The sequence below is a fragment of the Portunus trituberculatus genome, chromosome 43 (assembly GCF_017591435.1).
Source record: "Portunus trituberculatus isolate SZX2019 chromosome 43, ASM1759143v1, whole genome shotgun sequence".
NCBI classification, from domain to species: domain Eukaryota; kingdom Metazoa; phylum Arthropoda; class Malacostraca; order Decapoda; family Portunidae; genus Portunus; species Portunus trituberculatus.
Window position 1 is genome coordinate 5446671 of NC_059297.1, and position 15000 is coordinate 5461670.

Sequence of the window (15000 nt, forward strand, 5' to 3'; positions counted from 1 at the left end):
AGAGAGAGAGAGAGAGAGACTCCATAGCTTCAACAATCATAAGAAAGTTGCCATTGGAAAAGATATCAATGACTTCTCTTTCACTTCCTCCTCCTCCTCCTCCTCCTCCTCTACCTCATTATCTTTGCAAATGATGAGTGAAGTTGCTAATAATATCTCTAAATAGTTGATGAGAGAGAGAGAGAGAGAGAGAGAGAGAGAGAGAGAGAGAGAGCCAATTTGTTGTTGATGAAGCGAATGAATCCTGGTTCTTTAATTGACTGGAATTCAGCTTGAAGGAAAACTGTTATTAATTTAACTTTTTATTATATATTCTTTTTCCCCAGTGAATTTCATCACACACACACACACACACACACACACACACACACACACACACACACACACACACACACACACACACACACACACACACACACACACACACACACACACACACACACACACACACACACACACACACACACACACACACACACACAGATGAAATTTGATACATATATCTTTTTGGCTAAGTAACCTATTCTTTATCTGTTTTATTTAATTCATTGGTTTATTTACTTTTTTTCATTTTTTTTCGATATATTTTTCAACGCATTCACTTGATTACTTGATGTTTTAACTCCTGCGTGGGAATTTTTTGGGCTGATGAGAGCCATACCTATTTTTACCTGACCTGTCTCTGGCATACTTCACACACTCCAGCATCACATGCTCCACCGTCTCGTCCTCTCCCGAGTCACACATCTGGCACACTTTGCTGCGGGACTCAGACCACCTGTAACTCCTTGCATTCACATTCATACACTGTGCCCTAGCTCTGAAGAGAAGATCACCACCCAGGCTTCCATCATACCACCTCTCATACATCGGGGCCTCTTTCACCTTGTATCATTCCAGAGTAGTCTTTCGTTCCATCCCATTCCTCCATTCATTCAGTCCCATACTCTTCACATCTCTGTCTATCTCACTCTTCCACTTCCTCGCATCCCATTCTGTTCTCACTCTGCCTCCTCTTGTCACGACCCATTCCAGCTCATTCTGATTCACCCCAGCCATTCTCACTGCCCACCCAACCTGTAGACCATTCCTCTCTGTCATTCTCATACACCTTTTCCTCCATTTGCTTCCACTTTCACTCCACAGATACACCTTCCTTGCTATTCTTGCATCATCCATTCTCTCAAGCCTAATCTTGTACCTAAGTGTCGCTTTTATAAGTCTTTCCCTAAAAGAGCTCCATCCCATATCCCCTCTTAAGGCTTCTACTGCCGTGTACCTCGGTGCATTCAGTGCCAGCCTAGCTACTCTACACTGCCCCACTTCTAACTTGTCAATTTCACTCTCGTTCCATGCAATCACATCCATACCATACATTATACTGGGGACAGCCACACTCTTCCACACTTCTCTCAGCACGTCATACTTACTTGCTCTCATCCTTGCCGCGCTTCCTAAACGGCCCACCCACTGGTTCACCAAGCTTATTTTTTCATTCTTTGACTTTTCACACCCATTCGGACTCATCCACATCCCTAAGTACTTGTATTCTTGTGCCTGCTTCAACTCATTCTCTCCCAACCTCCATGCTGCATTACATTCATCCTCCGACCTATTCACAATCATCACCTTACTCTTCTCACTACTAAACCTAACTCCAAAATCTCTTCCATACCCATCAACCACATCCAGCAGACTTTGCAGCTCCTCTGCTGACTCACTCATAACCACTACGTCATCTGCATAAAGAAGCACACCTATCTTATCATTCCCCACACTCACTCCTGCATTCATCCTTCTCATTCTGGCTGCTAACTCCTCTGTGTACAGGCTGAAAAGGGTTGGTGACAAAATACATCCTTGCCTAACTCCTCTCTCACTCCTCACCCAGTCTGTTTCTATATCTCCTAAACTGTACTTGGCTCTGGTATCAACATACATGCTACGCACTATGTTGACTATCTTGGCACTCAACCCAATCTTTTCTAGGACTCTACCTAGCATTTCTCTATTCACCCTATCATAAGCTTTCTCTATATCCAGGAAACCCAAATACAATTTACCTCCATTCCTCTTTTTTTTTTTCTCAATCAATTCATTCACCACAAACATGTTATCCTCAGCTCTCCTGCCTGCACGGAAGCCATTCTGCTCTTCACCTAATACTCCAGCTCTTTCAATCCACTTACACAATCTGGCATTCAACACCGCAATGAACGCGATCGGCCTGTAATTTTTCAACTCATTCTTACTCTTGTATCCGCCCTTATGCAGCAGAGTCACCCTGCACTCATTCCACAATTTTGGCACTCTCTCCTCCTCCCACACCTGGTTAAAAAGCTCAGTCATCCTGTCAATCACAACATCACCTCCATTCTTATACAGCTCATATGATATTTTATCCGGCCCTGCTGCCTTCCCATTCTTCTGCCTTTTCACACATTTCTCAACCTCCTCCCTGCTGATCCTCTCATCCAGTTCATCTGCATTCTTTCTCTCCAATTTCACACATCCTTCTCTCGCACCAAACACCTCACCTACACCACCCACTTCTTCCCAGAACTGTCTGATTGCCTCTCTCATTCCTTCCTTCTCTGTTACAACTTCACCATTCACCTTCAAACTCTCCACTCCAACACTGTCTGCCATATTCTCACCTCTCAAAAACTTGTACCATTCACGGCCACCTTCCATGCCTGTCTCTCTTAAAGATTCAATTGCACTCCTTTCACACTTTACTTTGGCCTTCACTATCATTCCCTTTTTCATTCTCTGCTGCTTCACATACATTTCCCATGCATTCTGGTACTCATTCTCTGCCTCATCACTTTCATGCCTCGTTTTCCTCAGCCACCTACATTGTCTACTCCTTCTCTTTCGCTCCTTTTTAGCCCCTCTTGATTTCATCATTCCACCATGGTTTACGTACTTTCTTTCTTCTTCCTACTCTCACATACCCTATCTTGCTCTCTGCAGCACTCCGCGCATCCTCTACCAGTCTCTCATTCAGGTGCTCCACATCATGCACACCTCCATCATCCCAGCTTCTTGCACTCAGGTCCACCTGGAAGTTTTCCCACCCTACATCTCTCAGTCTCCACTTTCTCTTCTTACTCGCCACTTTCACTTCTTTCCTACCATGCAACAGGCACTCCACAACCAGCATATTGTGATCAGACACAATATCCACCATACCATCCTCATCTATCCACATGTGTGACACAATTTCACGCATTCTTCCATTCACCAACACATAGTCTATCGCTGACTCCTGCTCCCTTGCAGTCCAAGTCACACGTCCCTCAGCCAAAGTTACATTCAGATTCTCTAACTCCATTTCATCCACAAAATCCCCAAGCATCCCACCATTCCTGTTCACACGTTCTCCCAGAATTCCTACATGTGCATTCATATCACCCATCACCAGCACTCTCTTCAGTATGTCATACTTCCTCCTGTTCTCCCTCTCAGCTCTTTCACCCATGACAGTCATGCACACCACCACCAGAACCATTTTCTCCACTCTGCCCTGACCATCTGTGCACTCCACTCTCACTGCCATCACATCCTCACTGCCCTCACACGTTCCCACACCAAGCTCCTCTACTTTCAGTCCACTTTCTTTCCTATAGAGAAAGGCTACGCCTCCTCCCTGTGTCTCCTGAGTCTTACGTCCCTTCCCAATCATAGTCTTTCCTCCTTCCGTCCTCCATTGCCTGTCTTCCCTCCCTCCCTCCTTCCCTCCTTCCTCCTTCCCTACTTATCTCCTTCCATCCCTCTCTATCTCTCACCCTCCCCCCTCGTTTCCTTCTCTCTCTATTAGTTCTCTATGTTACTTTAAGAATTGTGTGTGTGTGTGTGTGTGTGTGTGTGTGTGTGTGTGTGTGTGTGTGTGTGTGTGTGTGTGTGTGTGTATTTAAGTTGTATTTACCTAGTTGTAGTTTTACAGGGCCTGGGCTTTATGCTCGTGTGGCCCCGTCTCCATATCTACACTTATCCAATTTTTCTTTAAAACTATGTACACTCTTTGCTAACACCACTTCCTCGCTCAAACTCTTCCAAGTCTCAACACATCTTTGCGGGAAACTAAATTTTTTAACATCTCTCAGACATCTTCCTTCCTCAGTTTCTTACTATGCGATCTTGTGCTTATAATGTCATATTCTTCTCTCAGGATTAGTTTCTCATTATCCACTTGATTCATTCCGTTAATCAATTTATAAACTTGTATCAGATCCCTCTCTCTCTCTCTGTTCCAGGGTTGGTAGATCCATAGCTTTTAGTCTCTCCTCATATGTCATCCCTTTAAATTCTGGAACCATTCTTGTAGCCATTTTTGTAGTCTCTCCAATTTCCTTATGTGTTTCTTTTATGGGGGTCCACACAACTCCTGCATATTCCAATCTAGGTCTTATTTTAGTACTTATCAATTTCTTCATCATTTCTTTGTCCATATAGTGAAATGCTAATCCAATATTCCTTAGCAAATTATACGTCTCTCTGAAAATTCTATCAATATGGCTTACCGGTTGATTGTTTTCTTCCATTGTCACTCCCAAGTCCTTTTCCTTTTTTACTTTTTCTAGTTCTACTCCATCTCCCATCTTATAGATTCCCACTGGTCGTCTTTCACTTTTTCCCATTTCCATGACATGGCTTTTGTCCACATTGAATTCCATCTCCCATTTTTACTCCATTTCCAGATCTTGTTTAAGTCTTCCTGTAGTATTTCACAATCCTCTTTTTGTTTAATGACTCTGCACAGTTTCGCATCGTCCGCAAACAGATTTATGTAGCTGTTCACTCCCTCTGGCATGTCATTTATATATGAGAAAAAGTATTGGCGCCAATACTGACCCCTGTGGCACTCCGCTGTCTACTGTTCTCCACTTGGACTTCATATCTTTAACTATCGTCCTTATTTCTCTCCCCCTCAAGTAATTTTTCATCCATCTCAATGTGCTTCCTTTTAAGCCACCCTTCTCCTCTAACTTCCATAGTAATCTTTCATGTGGCACTTTATCAAACGCCTTTTTTAAATCTAAATAAATACAGTCAATCCATCCCTCTCTCTCTCTTGTACTTTATCAACTATTCTAGAGTAGAAACTCAATAAATTTGTTACACATGACCGACCTTTTCTAAAACCAAATTGGCTATTTGATAATAATTTGTTGTCTTCAAGAAACTCAATCCATTGCTTCTTTATTACTTTTTCACACATCTTGCATATTACACTAGTTAGTGATACCGGTCTGTAATTTAAAGGTTCTTCCTTCCTTCCGCTCTTATATATGGGAACCACCTCAGCTCTTTTCCACTCCACAGGCACTGTTCCATTTTCTATTGTGTGTGTGTGTGTGTGTGTGTGTGTGTGTGTGTGTGTGTGTGTGTGTGTGTGTGTGTGTGTGTGTGTGTGTTATTTTTTTCTTATCTTTATTTGTTTATTTACTTATTTATTTATTTATTTCATGTATTTCTTTCTTGCAGCTTTCTCCCACTCTCTCTCTTTTCTTTTCTCTCAAAGTTCACAAAAGCTAGATTTCTGTAGTGTTTGGAGACACAGAGAGAGAGAGAGAGAGAGAGAGAGAGAGAGAGAGAGAGAGAGAGAGAGAGAGAGAGAGAGAGAGAGAGAGAGAGAGAGAGAGAGAGAGAGAGACAGAGACAGACAGAACAGACAAACAGACAGACAGACAGACAGACAGACAGACAGACAGACAGAAAGACAGACAGACACACAGACAGACAGAAAGTGTTATTGGAGAAATTATGCAAGTTACTGAAAATGGAAAGCAGGAGAGGAAGGTCACACACACACACACACACACACACACACACACACACACACACACACACACACACACACACACACACACACACACACACACACACACACACACACACACACACACACACACACACACACACACACACACACACACACACACATTCACCTGAGGCGGGATAAAAATACTTCAATCAACCTAAATTGTTTTTACGACTATTTTTATACAATTTCCTCCTCCTCCTCCTCCTCCTCCTCCTCCTCTTCCATCTCCTATTTTTTGTCTTCTTTTTCTCCTCTTCCTCCTTCTTCACTAATTTATACTTTGATTTTTTTTTTCTGTTGTTGTTGTTGTTGTTGTTGTTGTTGTTGTTGTTGTTGTTGTTGTTGTTGTTGTTGATTTCTTCTTTCTTTCCTCTTCTTTTCGTCTTGTTTTCTTCTTCATCATCATCATCGTTATTATTATTATTATTATTATTATTATTATTATTATTATTATTATTATTATTATTATTATCATTATTATTATTATTATTATTATTATTATTATTATTATTCTTCTTCTTCTTCTTCTTCTTCTTCTTCTTCTTCTTCTTCTTCTTCTTCTTCTTCTTCTTCTTCTTCTTCTTCTTCTCCTCCTAATCTCCTCCTCCTCCTCCTCCTCCTCCTCCTCCTCCTCCTCCTCCTCCTCCTCCTCCTCCTCCTCCTCCTCCTCCTCCTCTTCCCCCCACTACTACTACTACTACTACTACTACTACTACTACTACTACTACTACTACTACTACTACTACCACCACCACCACCACCACCACCACCACCATCTCAACAACTACCGCTACTCCCTCCAAAAGCCCTTTAATCTCTTCGGTATTTGAACCAGAGCAGATCACTCACACATTCTTCCTTCCTTTCCCCTACAGACGGAGCCGAGCAGAGCCTCCCGTTTGTCCGCCAGGTGAGTTCCCCGCGTGCGTTGAGGGATGAGTGGTGAGACAAATAGGTAGATAGATAGATAGATAGTGGATAGATAGATGGATGAATAGATTGATAGGTACTGTATTTAAAAAGGTAATTGGATAGATTTTTTTTTTTTTAGATAGATAGATAGATAAATGAATGGATGGGTGTGTAGTTAGGTTGGTGAATTTGTTTATAGATAGATGAATAGATGGGTAAGTAAATGTATAGATTAGTGGATGGCTAGACTCACAAACGAATAGATGCATTAATAATTAGACAGACAAATACAGAGATAAATTGTTTGATACATGCGACTATAATGAAAATAATTTATTAGATAGATAGATGGCGGAATGGATAGCTGGATGAACAGATAGGTAGATAGATACATAGACAGACGTACAGATAGACATTTGTCCCTGACTTATGGCTAATTCTATGTCAGTCTTTAAGGGAACTGGCATTTGAAGCGGATCTCTTTTTTTAAGTCTTTTGTTGCCCTTAGCTGGTTTTCTCTCTTGCATATATACAAAAAACAAGATACATTCATAGATGGACAGTTTGATGCATAGACAAATAACTCAAACTAATACGTATATGGAGAGATAGCTTGCTAAATAAAGGCTCTTAAGATGCAAAGGTAGACAGACAAACACACCAGTTAACGTTCAGATATTCAGACAAGTTGGAGGAGGTGAAGAGAAATACGAGTGTTGGGAGGTGAGTTTATTCCCGACTAGTTTTGCTGATGTTTCTTCAAGGGACCTCCCTACACCTTTGTTTCTCTTCGCCTCCTCCTCCACACCAGTTAATCTTAAACATACAAAAGTCACTCATACATTACATTGTTAACCTGTTCTGTAAAATGTGTGTGTTTTTCGTTAGTCATTCTTTAACTTGTTCAGATGTTGTTGTTAAAAGTTACCTCTGTCTGTACGGAAACATATATTTTCGTCCTCTTATTTTGCATTTCTTTCTTCTGTCTTAACCGCTTGAGTACCATATTCATTCTGCTTACAATTTGGTGATTTTATACAGCTTCTGAAACTTATGTAGGGGAATGAAAATAGTGAAAACTGTGGCCATTAATCTTCTGACCTCCATAGACTCTTCCTGATGTCAATAAGATGGTCTAGTAGTAAACAAATCTCAAGATAAGATTGTGTCTCAGTACTGAAGGAGCTAATTACAAGAATGTATATACTCTGAAGTCATTGCTGAGAAATACTTCCTTTGGTTGTATTTTACTTTGACTCACAAGCATATTATTTTTTTTTGCTACCGAGTGGTCTTACATGTTTTTTTTTTCTTTTATGTAGGAGAGAGGGCCAGCCAAGGGCACCATATATATATAAAAAAAAGGCCCACTTGGGTGCTAGTTCTCTAGAAGAAAGAAAGAAAAGCGTTACCCAAAATTAGGGAGCAAATGTCTTGATACTGGTCGCCACAAGGTTTACAATCACTAGTCCCTAAAACTAAAAAAAAAAAAAAAAATTTCATCAAAAGCAGAGACATCGCACACTCCATCTTTAACCCATTCAATAATTGGACACATTTTTACCTAGAGATTTATGTGTGACTAGACCATTTTATTGACATTAGGAAAGGTGCATTGAAGTCTGAAGATTAATGCCCACAATCTTCACTGTCTTAATCCCCCACATAAGTTTCTGAAGCAGTATAAAATCACTAAATAGTACCCAGAAGGAATATGGCAACGCGTTATGGTATTGAGGGGGTTGAGAGAACAAACACAGGAATAGTCACACACGAAGCACTGATATTAAACACCGGTAAATATAAGAAATCAAGGAGTGAGTCAGCCGGGTAGGTAGTGACGTCACAGCGAAGAATATACGCTTGTACTCATTTACGCCTTCCTTTCCCACCACACTTTTCCAAGGCCACAGAAACAACTAGCAGGTTTTCAAGACAGTTTCTCCTTTCAGTAAACTAGAAATCGTGCCAATCTATCGCCAGAATGATGAAAATACTCTTAAAAACACGAGTATCTTCAACTGGAGCCTTTGGAGAGTAGTGGTGGTGGGAGAGTAAAGTGTCACAGCGAAGGATATGCGCCAGTATCCATTATCGCCTTCCCCTCTCAACACATTTTTCCAAGGCCACAGAAACGACTAGCAAGGTTTTCAAGACAGTTTTTCCTTTTAGTAAACTAGAAATCTTGCCAATTCATCACCGGAACCATAAAAAATACTCTTAAAAACACGAGTATCTTCAACTGGAGCCTTTGGAAAGCAGTGATGGTGGGAGGGCAAAGCGTTTCAGAATACAGGCCTAAAGTCGTCCCGGGCGTGACTTCAAATTTGACTCTCGGTTTTTTGTTTTTGTTTTTTCAAGAAATGTCAAAACACGGAGAAAATTTAATGATATTCTAATGATTACTTGGGTCTATATTTTTGTCTTCTATACTTTTTGCACGTCATGAAAATAGTCCGTTGAGATTTGTTCAATTACTTGGCGTTCAAAGTAGAAGGACCACGATGCTCTTTTAAAATACATTCAGCCATTTTCATCTTTTTCCTCCTATTAACTTGACCTGTTTTGGCGTTCAAAGTAGGACACTATACTCGTTTTAAAATAATTCAGCCATTTTTATCTTTTTTCCTCCTTTTAATTTGACCTGTCTTGGCGTTCAAAGTAGGACACTATACTCGTTTTAAAATAATTCAGCCATTTTTATCTTTTTTCCTCCTATTAACTTCACCTGTCTTGGCGTTCAAAGTAGGACACTATACTCGTTTTAAAATAATTCAGCCATTTTTATCTTTTTTCCTCCTTTTAACTTGACCTGCCTTGGTGTTCAAAGTAGGACACTATACTCGTTTTAAAATAATTCAGCCATTTTTATCTTTTTTCCTCCATTTTACCTTAGCTACCTTGTTTTCTCTCTTTAAATTCTCTTTAAATAGAATGGAAAGAGATAAAAGATATAGATTATTATTATTGGGAAATATTTATTGATTTATTTATTAGTTTGTTTATTTATTTACTCACTTCATCTTTCTATTAGTTTATTTAGTTATCTACTCACTTCATCTATTTACTAGTTTATTTATTTACTGACTTTCTTTATTTACAGCATTTTTTTTTCTGAAAATCTAGAAGTAATGAATGAAATTAAAAAAGGGCAAAAGTTTGATTTTTTTGTATTGTATGTAGACGAATCAGATATCGGGTTTTTTAGTCTCTCTCTCTCTCTCTCTCTCTCTCTCTCTCTCTCTCTCTCTCTCTCTCTCTCTCTCTCTCTCTCTCTCTCTCTCTCTCTCTCTCTCTCTCTCTCTCTCCATTTATGTATCTTTACTCACCTATTTATCTATCTATCTATTTATATGTCTGTCTATCGATCTGCATATCTATTTATCTAATTATATATCTACCTATTAATCAATTAATTTATCGATTTGCCATCAATATCTGCATAATAATCTCGCATCAGTGTATCAGTTTCTATCCGTACCCTCCTTCCTATCTTTCACCCTGCACATCATTATCCAACATCTTTTCATTCCTTCATCAGTGTTAGTGTTCCATTTCTTAGCGAGGCGTCTCATCGTTCGTCTTTTGTTTTGAGCCTCGTTTCTCACGTGAGCACCACACACTCGCATCTCCCTCCTCCTTTCTCCCGGTTCTCCGTCTCTAGTTTTCATCGGTTTCTCTCTCTCTCTCTCTCTCTCTCTCTCTCTCTCTCTCTCTCTCTCTCTCTCTCTCTCTCTCTCTCTCTCTCTCTCTCTCTCTCTCTCTCTCTCTCTCTCTCTCTCTCTCTCTCTCTCTCTCTCTCTCTCTCTCTCTCTCTCTCTCTCTCTCTCTCTCTCTCTCTCTCTCTCTCTCTCTCTCTCTCTCTCTCTCTAGTGAAATGATAAAGGCTGTCTGTATATATTGTCAACTGTAATGAATATTCCTATAGTGTGTCACATGCACGCTTGGAAACTGCTGGGTTGCCACTGTACGATGATGCAGCCTTCAGACCCCAATAGACCGTACTGAGAGACACTTCTGCCTTCACCTCTGCTACATTCAAGGGGCTCTAATTGAAGTGACACGGGATTTTAAGAGCGTTTTTATATGGTACTATTGACAGATTAACAGGGGTTCCATATTATGCACAGTGGAGAAACTTGAAAACCTGGCTTGTCATTTCTGCATCCTTATATATAGAAAACATTCGTAGTGAGAGAAAAGAGCATTTAGTACACTGTAGGTAAAAGCACTCTGCGACGTGGTATTCTTGTCATCTAAGAGCCATCCATGTGATCAGTTAAGAGCATTAAGAGATCCCCTGGAATAGCGTAGTGCTGCTGCCTGCCTCCCAACACTGGTATACGAGTACGTGACGCAGGTAAAGATCCCGTCTCACGCTTCAGCCTCACCAACCACTGACCGTCGCTTTTAGACTTATCTTTTTACTCGTCTCTCTCCCTGACGCTTTAGCCTGGTGGAATAGGTATTGTGTAGGCTGGGTTTCTCTCTCTCTCTCTCTCTCTCTCTCTCTCTCTCTCTCTCTCTCTCTCTCTCTCTCTCTCTCTCTCTCTCTCTCTCTCTCTCTCATTCGGTTCGCTGTAATCTAAATTTTACCCATTATTAATCTTCATTTTTCCTTGAAACTTGAATATTCATAGCAATTTTACTCTCCATCTTTAGTTTCATTGACTCACTCATTAACTTACTCAGTCCTTTATTGTCATGCACTCCAGCTTCACTTTCCATCAACATTCGTGCACTCACTCAAATTCACTACAACTTTAATTATATCTCCACTCTCACTCACGCACTCACTCACTCACCCTACGACTTCGTTTCTCATCTTTACTGCCGCTCCTTCACAAACCTAACCATACTAACTCGCTTTGCTCGGACGCCTTTCTGTGACTGCCAACGCTAGCACTAAAGGAGTCTTGTATAACTCCTCGCCCCGCCTCGCAACACTTCCACCGGCACACTTCCCATGCCAGTATAAGACGTCACCGCGGTCCTTCTGATTTCCTCTCTCTCATCTTGGACGGCCGCTTGTGTTCTCCTTCTCTCTCTCTCTCTCTCTCTCTCTCTCTCTCTCTCTCTCTCTCTCTCTCTCTCTCTCTCTCTGGGAAATAATTAAGTCGCTGCGTCTTGACAGTGGAATACAAATAGAATATCTAGTCTTTGGTCTTCATTATGATATTCAAGTGTCAGTCCAGATGTTTATTATTAATCTCTTCAGTACCATTTCCATATTCATTCTGTTTGCTATTTGGCGATTTTATACAGCTTCAGAAACTCATGTAGGGGATTAAAATAGCGAAGATTCTGGCCATTAATCGTCTGACCTCCATAGACCCTTCCTTAATATCAATAAAGTGGTCTAATCGTACACAAATCTCAAGGTAAAAATGTGTCCCAGTATTGAAGGGGTTAATCTTTTGAATACTAATGTCAATGTGACAGCTTGTATATGAATAACGTTATTTATATATTCTTTTTTGTGTGAGAGAGACTAAGGGAAAATGTTCATTAAAAAAAGAAAAAAACGTTCACAGTAACAAGGGGAAAATAAAAACATAAATACGCATGCAACTCCAGGCACGAAAAACGTTGAAATAGTCGGTTATTCTTTTGGGCGTCAGTGATGCCTTTTAAAAAATTACCCTCTAAACTTTCACCAGACCACTTTTATCAAGCTTGAAGAGAAGCCTTAGTGGCACTCAAGGGATTGACGGGTCCTCGCCTCCCACACGCTGCCAGACTCAAGCGGAACCAGCCAGCGAACACGTACGAGCATATAGTCCATTCCAGGAGCGTTCTAATAAATTCCGAGGGTATTCTACTAAAAAGAGTTTGTTGGGAAAATAGATGGATGTTCAGTACAATATGTATGAGATGGTGGCAATCACTGGAGAACCAACAAACACGTGCAAGTATATAAGTAATCATTCCAAGAGCTTCCTGCAGTGGTGAAGTGTTACATTTTACAATTTCTAACAAGCACAGCAGCGGAGTTTGTGTCTTGTCATCCTCACCATCGCCCTGAGACTGCATTCTGAACATTCTCAAGCGTCTGGTCGTCTTATCTCACCACTTCTCATCAGCTTTAGTAGACATTATTGGGGTCCTCAAGTGTGCTTTCAGGGTTTTATCGATAATTCAACAAGGAATTTGCATCATTAATGAGAACTCGATTAATCTCCTTAGCAGCCTTTGAAAATAGTCCTTACCGGAGAACAAAAGCTTTCTATAAAATACGTGACCACCAAATGTCCGAGTCTCGTCAGAAGTTTGCTCAGCGTGAAGGAGGAGCCGCCGATGTGTCAACTGAGCACCTAAACAAACCTTGGAGGGACGCTAACATTTGCCTGGAGAAAGGAAGCAGTAGAAGGTGAAAGGTGAGCAAATATTGTCCCTCCAGAATAGCCTTTATGTTCAATTAATGACACTAATGCAGGGAAAGTTTCGTCTATCAATTTTCTCAACATGACGAGGAGATAATTGCGAAGTGTTATAAGCGATAGATATTATAATAGTATCCGTATAAATAAATCACCTATAGGGTAAAATAAAAGGATAGCAATACTTTTCATATAACACCACATTTACAAACTTGCCTTTAGGAGAGGAAGTAATAGGGAGTCTATTTTGAAATGTTTTGAGTTCATACATCTGCGTTTGTCTCTCTCACATTCGTTTTGAGCTAATATATTACCTTTCCGGCTCTCTTATATTCGTATGGGCTCTAGTACTTCCGTTTCAGCCTTTCGTACCTTCGTTTCGGATCTATAATGTCTGTTTTCCAACTCTCCCATTTGGAATTAGGTGTCTTATATTCTCTTTTTGAATTATTATATCTACTTCGGGCCTGTCCTACGTCTATTTTCTATTTAATCTGCCTCTTTTCGCCTCCTATGTTTCTTTTTAGTCTTAACATTTCCGTGGACTGTTTTCAAAGGACACCAAAACAAGTACCCAGGTTTTCATCAGTGCTATTCCCTGGCCATGATACAGAGCCTTCGTTAAACCATCACTAGAATCGTAAAGAAAAAAAAACGCCTTTGAAAACCACCCCCGTAACTTCCACAACAGTCTGGTAAAGGTAGTCGAGATAACAGCGTGTCGAGACGATGGTAGTGGTGGTGGTGGTGGTGGTGGTGGTGGTAGCTAAGAATCACTGCAGCTGTGTGTGTGTTTTTTGCAGTAACTGTCATCTTATTTCTTATCTTTCCTTTTTCCTTTTGGCTGCCTTTATCTAATACTCGGTCGACGACTCCTGAAATTCAATGGAACGAGTTATTTCTCTCTCTCTCTCTCTCTCTCTCTCTCTCTCTCTCTCTCTCTCTCTCTCTCTCATCCTTTCTGAGCCTTTTTCCACAGTTCCCAAAAGTAAAATTAAATAGATGAACTGAAAAGGCTGAAATAGAGATACCTTTCCTGTTTATCTTTATCCTCACTCACATACTTACTCACTCTCTCTCGCTCTCTCACTCTCTCACTCTCTCGCTCCCTCGCTCTCTCGCTCTCACCAAACAGTTTCGAAAATTCAAGACTAACAATTTTTATTTTGAAGCGAGAAGAGAGAGAGAGAGAGAGAGAGAGAGAGAGAGAGAGAGAGAGAGAGAGGGCGGAGTGAGGTCAGGAAAGCTCAGTCGCATGAAAACTATGACGGTAGAAAAAAAAAATAGAAAAATAAAAACTTGAAAAAAAAAATAAATAAAAGAGAGAGAACTAACTCCCTTCCCCTCTCAAATTACCTGCACAATCCGGTTTCATCGCCGCTTAGGATCCGAATTCATCGATACCCATTAAGATTCGTCGCCAAATCTGAGTTCGCTATCACTCACTCTCACACTCTCTCTCTCTCTCTCTCTCTCTCTCTCTCTCTCTCTCTCTCTCTCTCTCTCTCTCTCTCTCTCTCTCTCTTCTTCGTCTTGTCGTGTCCTATTTGTATGACTTCATCGGGTTGAGAGAGAGAGAGAGAGAGAGAGAGAGAGAGAGAGAGAGAGAGAGAGAGAGAGAAAGAGGAAAGAAAAGGAAAGGAAAGGAAAGAAAAGAAAACCAAAAAGAAAAGAGAGAGAGAGAGAGAGAGAGAGAGAGAGAGAGAGAGAGAGAGAGAGAGAGAGAGAGAGCGTTCTTTTCATAATACTCGTGCAGGCATCAGGTTTCTATTAGTCTGGAAAACCTAATGACTCCCGCGTTTCCTCTAATTAGGACCATCAATACCTTGCCTCTTTACTTTTTTTTCTTTTTTCCTTTTTTTTTTGTTTTCCACGACT

General features: G+C 40.7%; 1 protein-coding gene across 4 annotated transcripts in view; it reads left to right on the forward strand.

Annotated features, from left to right (window-relative positions):
• LOC123517962 overlaps nucleotides 1–15000 on the forward strand; it is a 47187-nt gene that overhangs the window by 20258 nt on the left and 11929 nt on the right. For all 4 annotated transcript variants that reach the window (XM_045278461.1, XM_045278462.1, XM_045278459.1 and 1 more), the window contains one exon: nucleotides 6706–6740. In XM_045278461.1, coding sequence (XP_045134396.1) covers nucleotides 6706–6740 — 35 coding nt within the window. The remainder of the gene's footprint in view (nucleotides 1–6705; nucleotides 6741–15000) is intronic.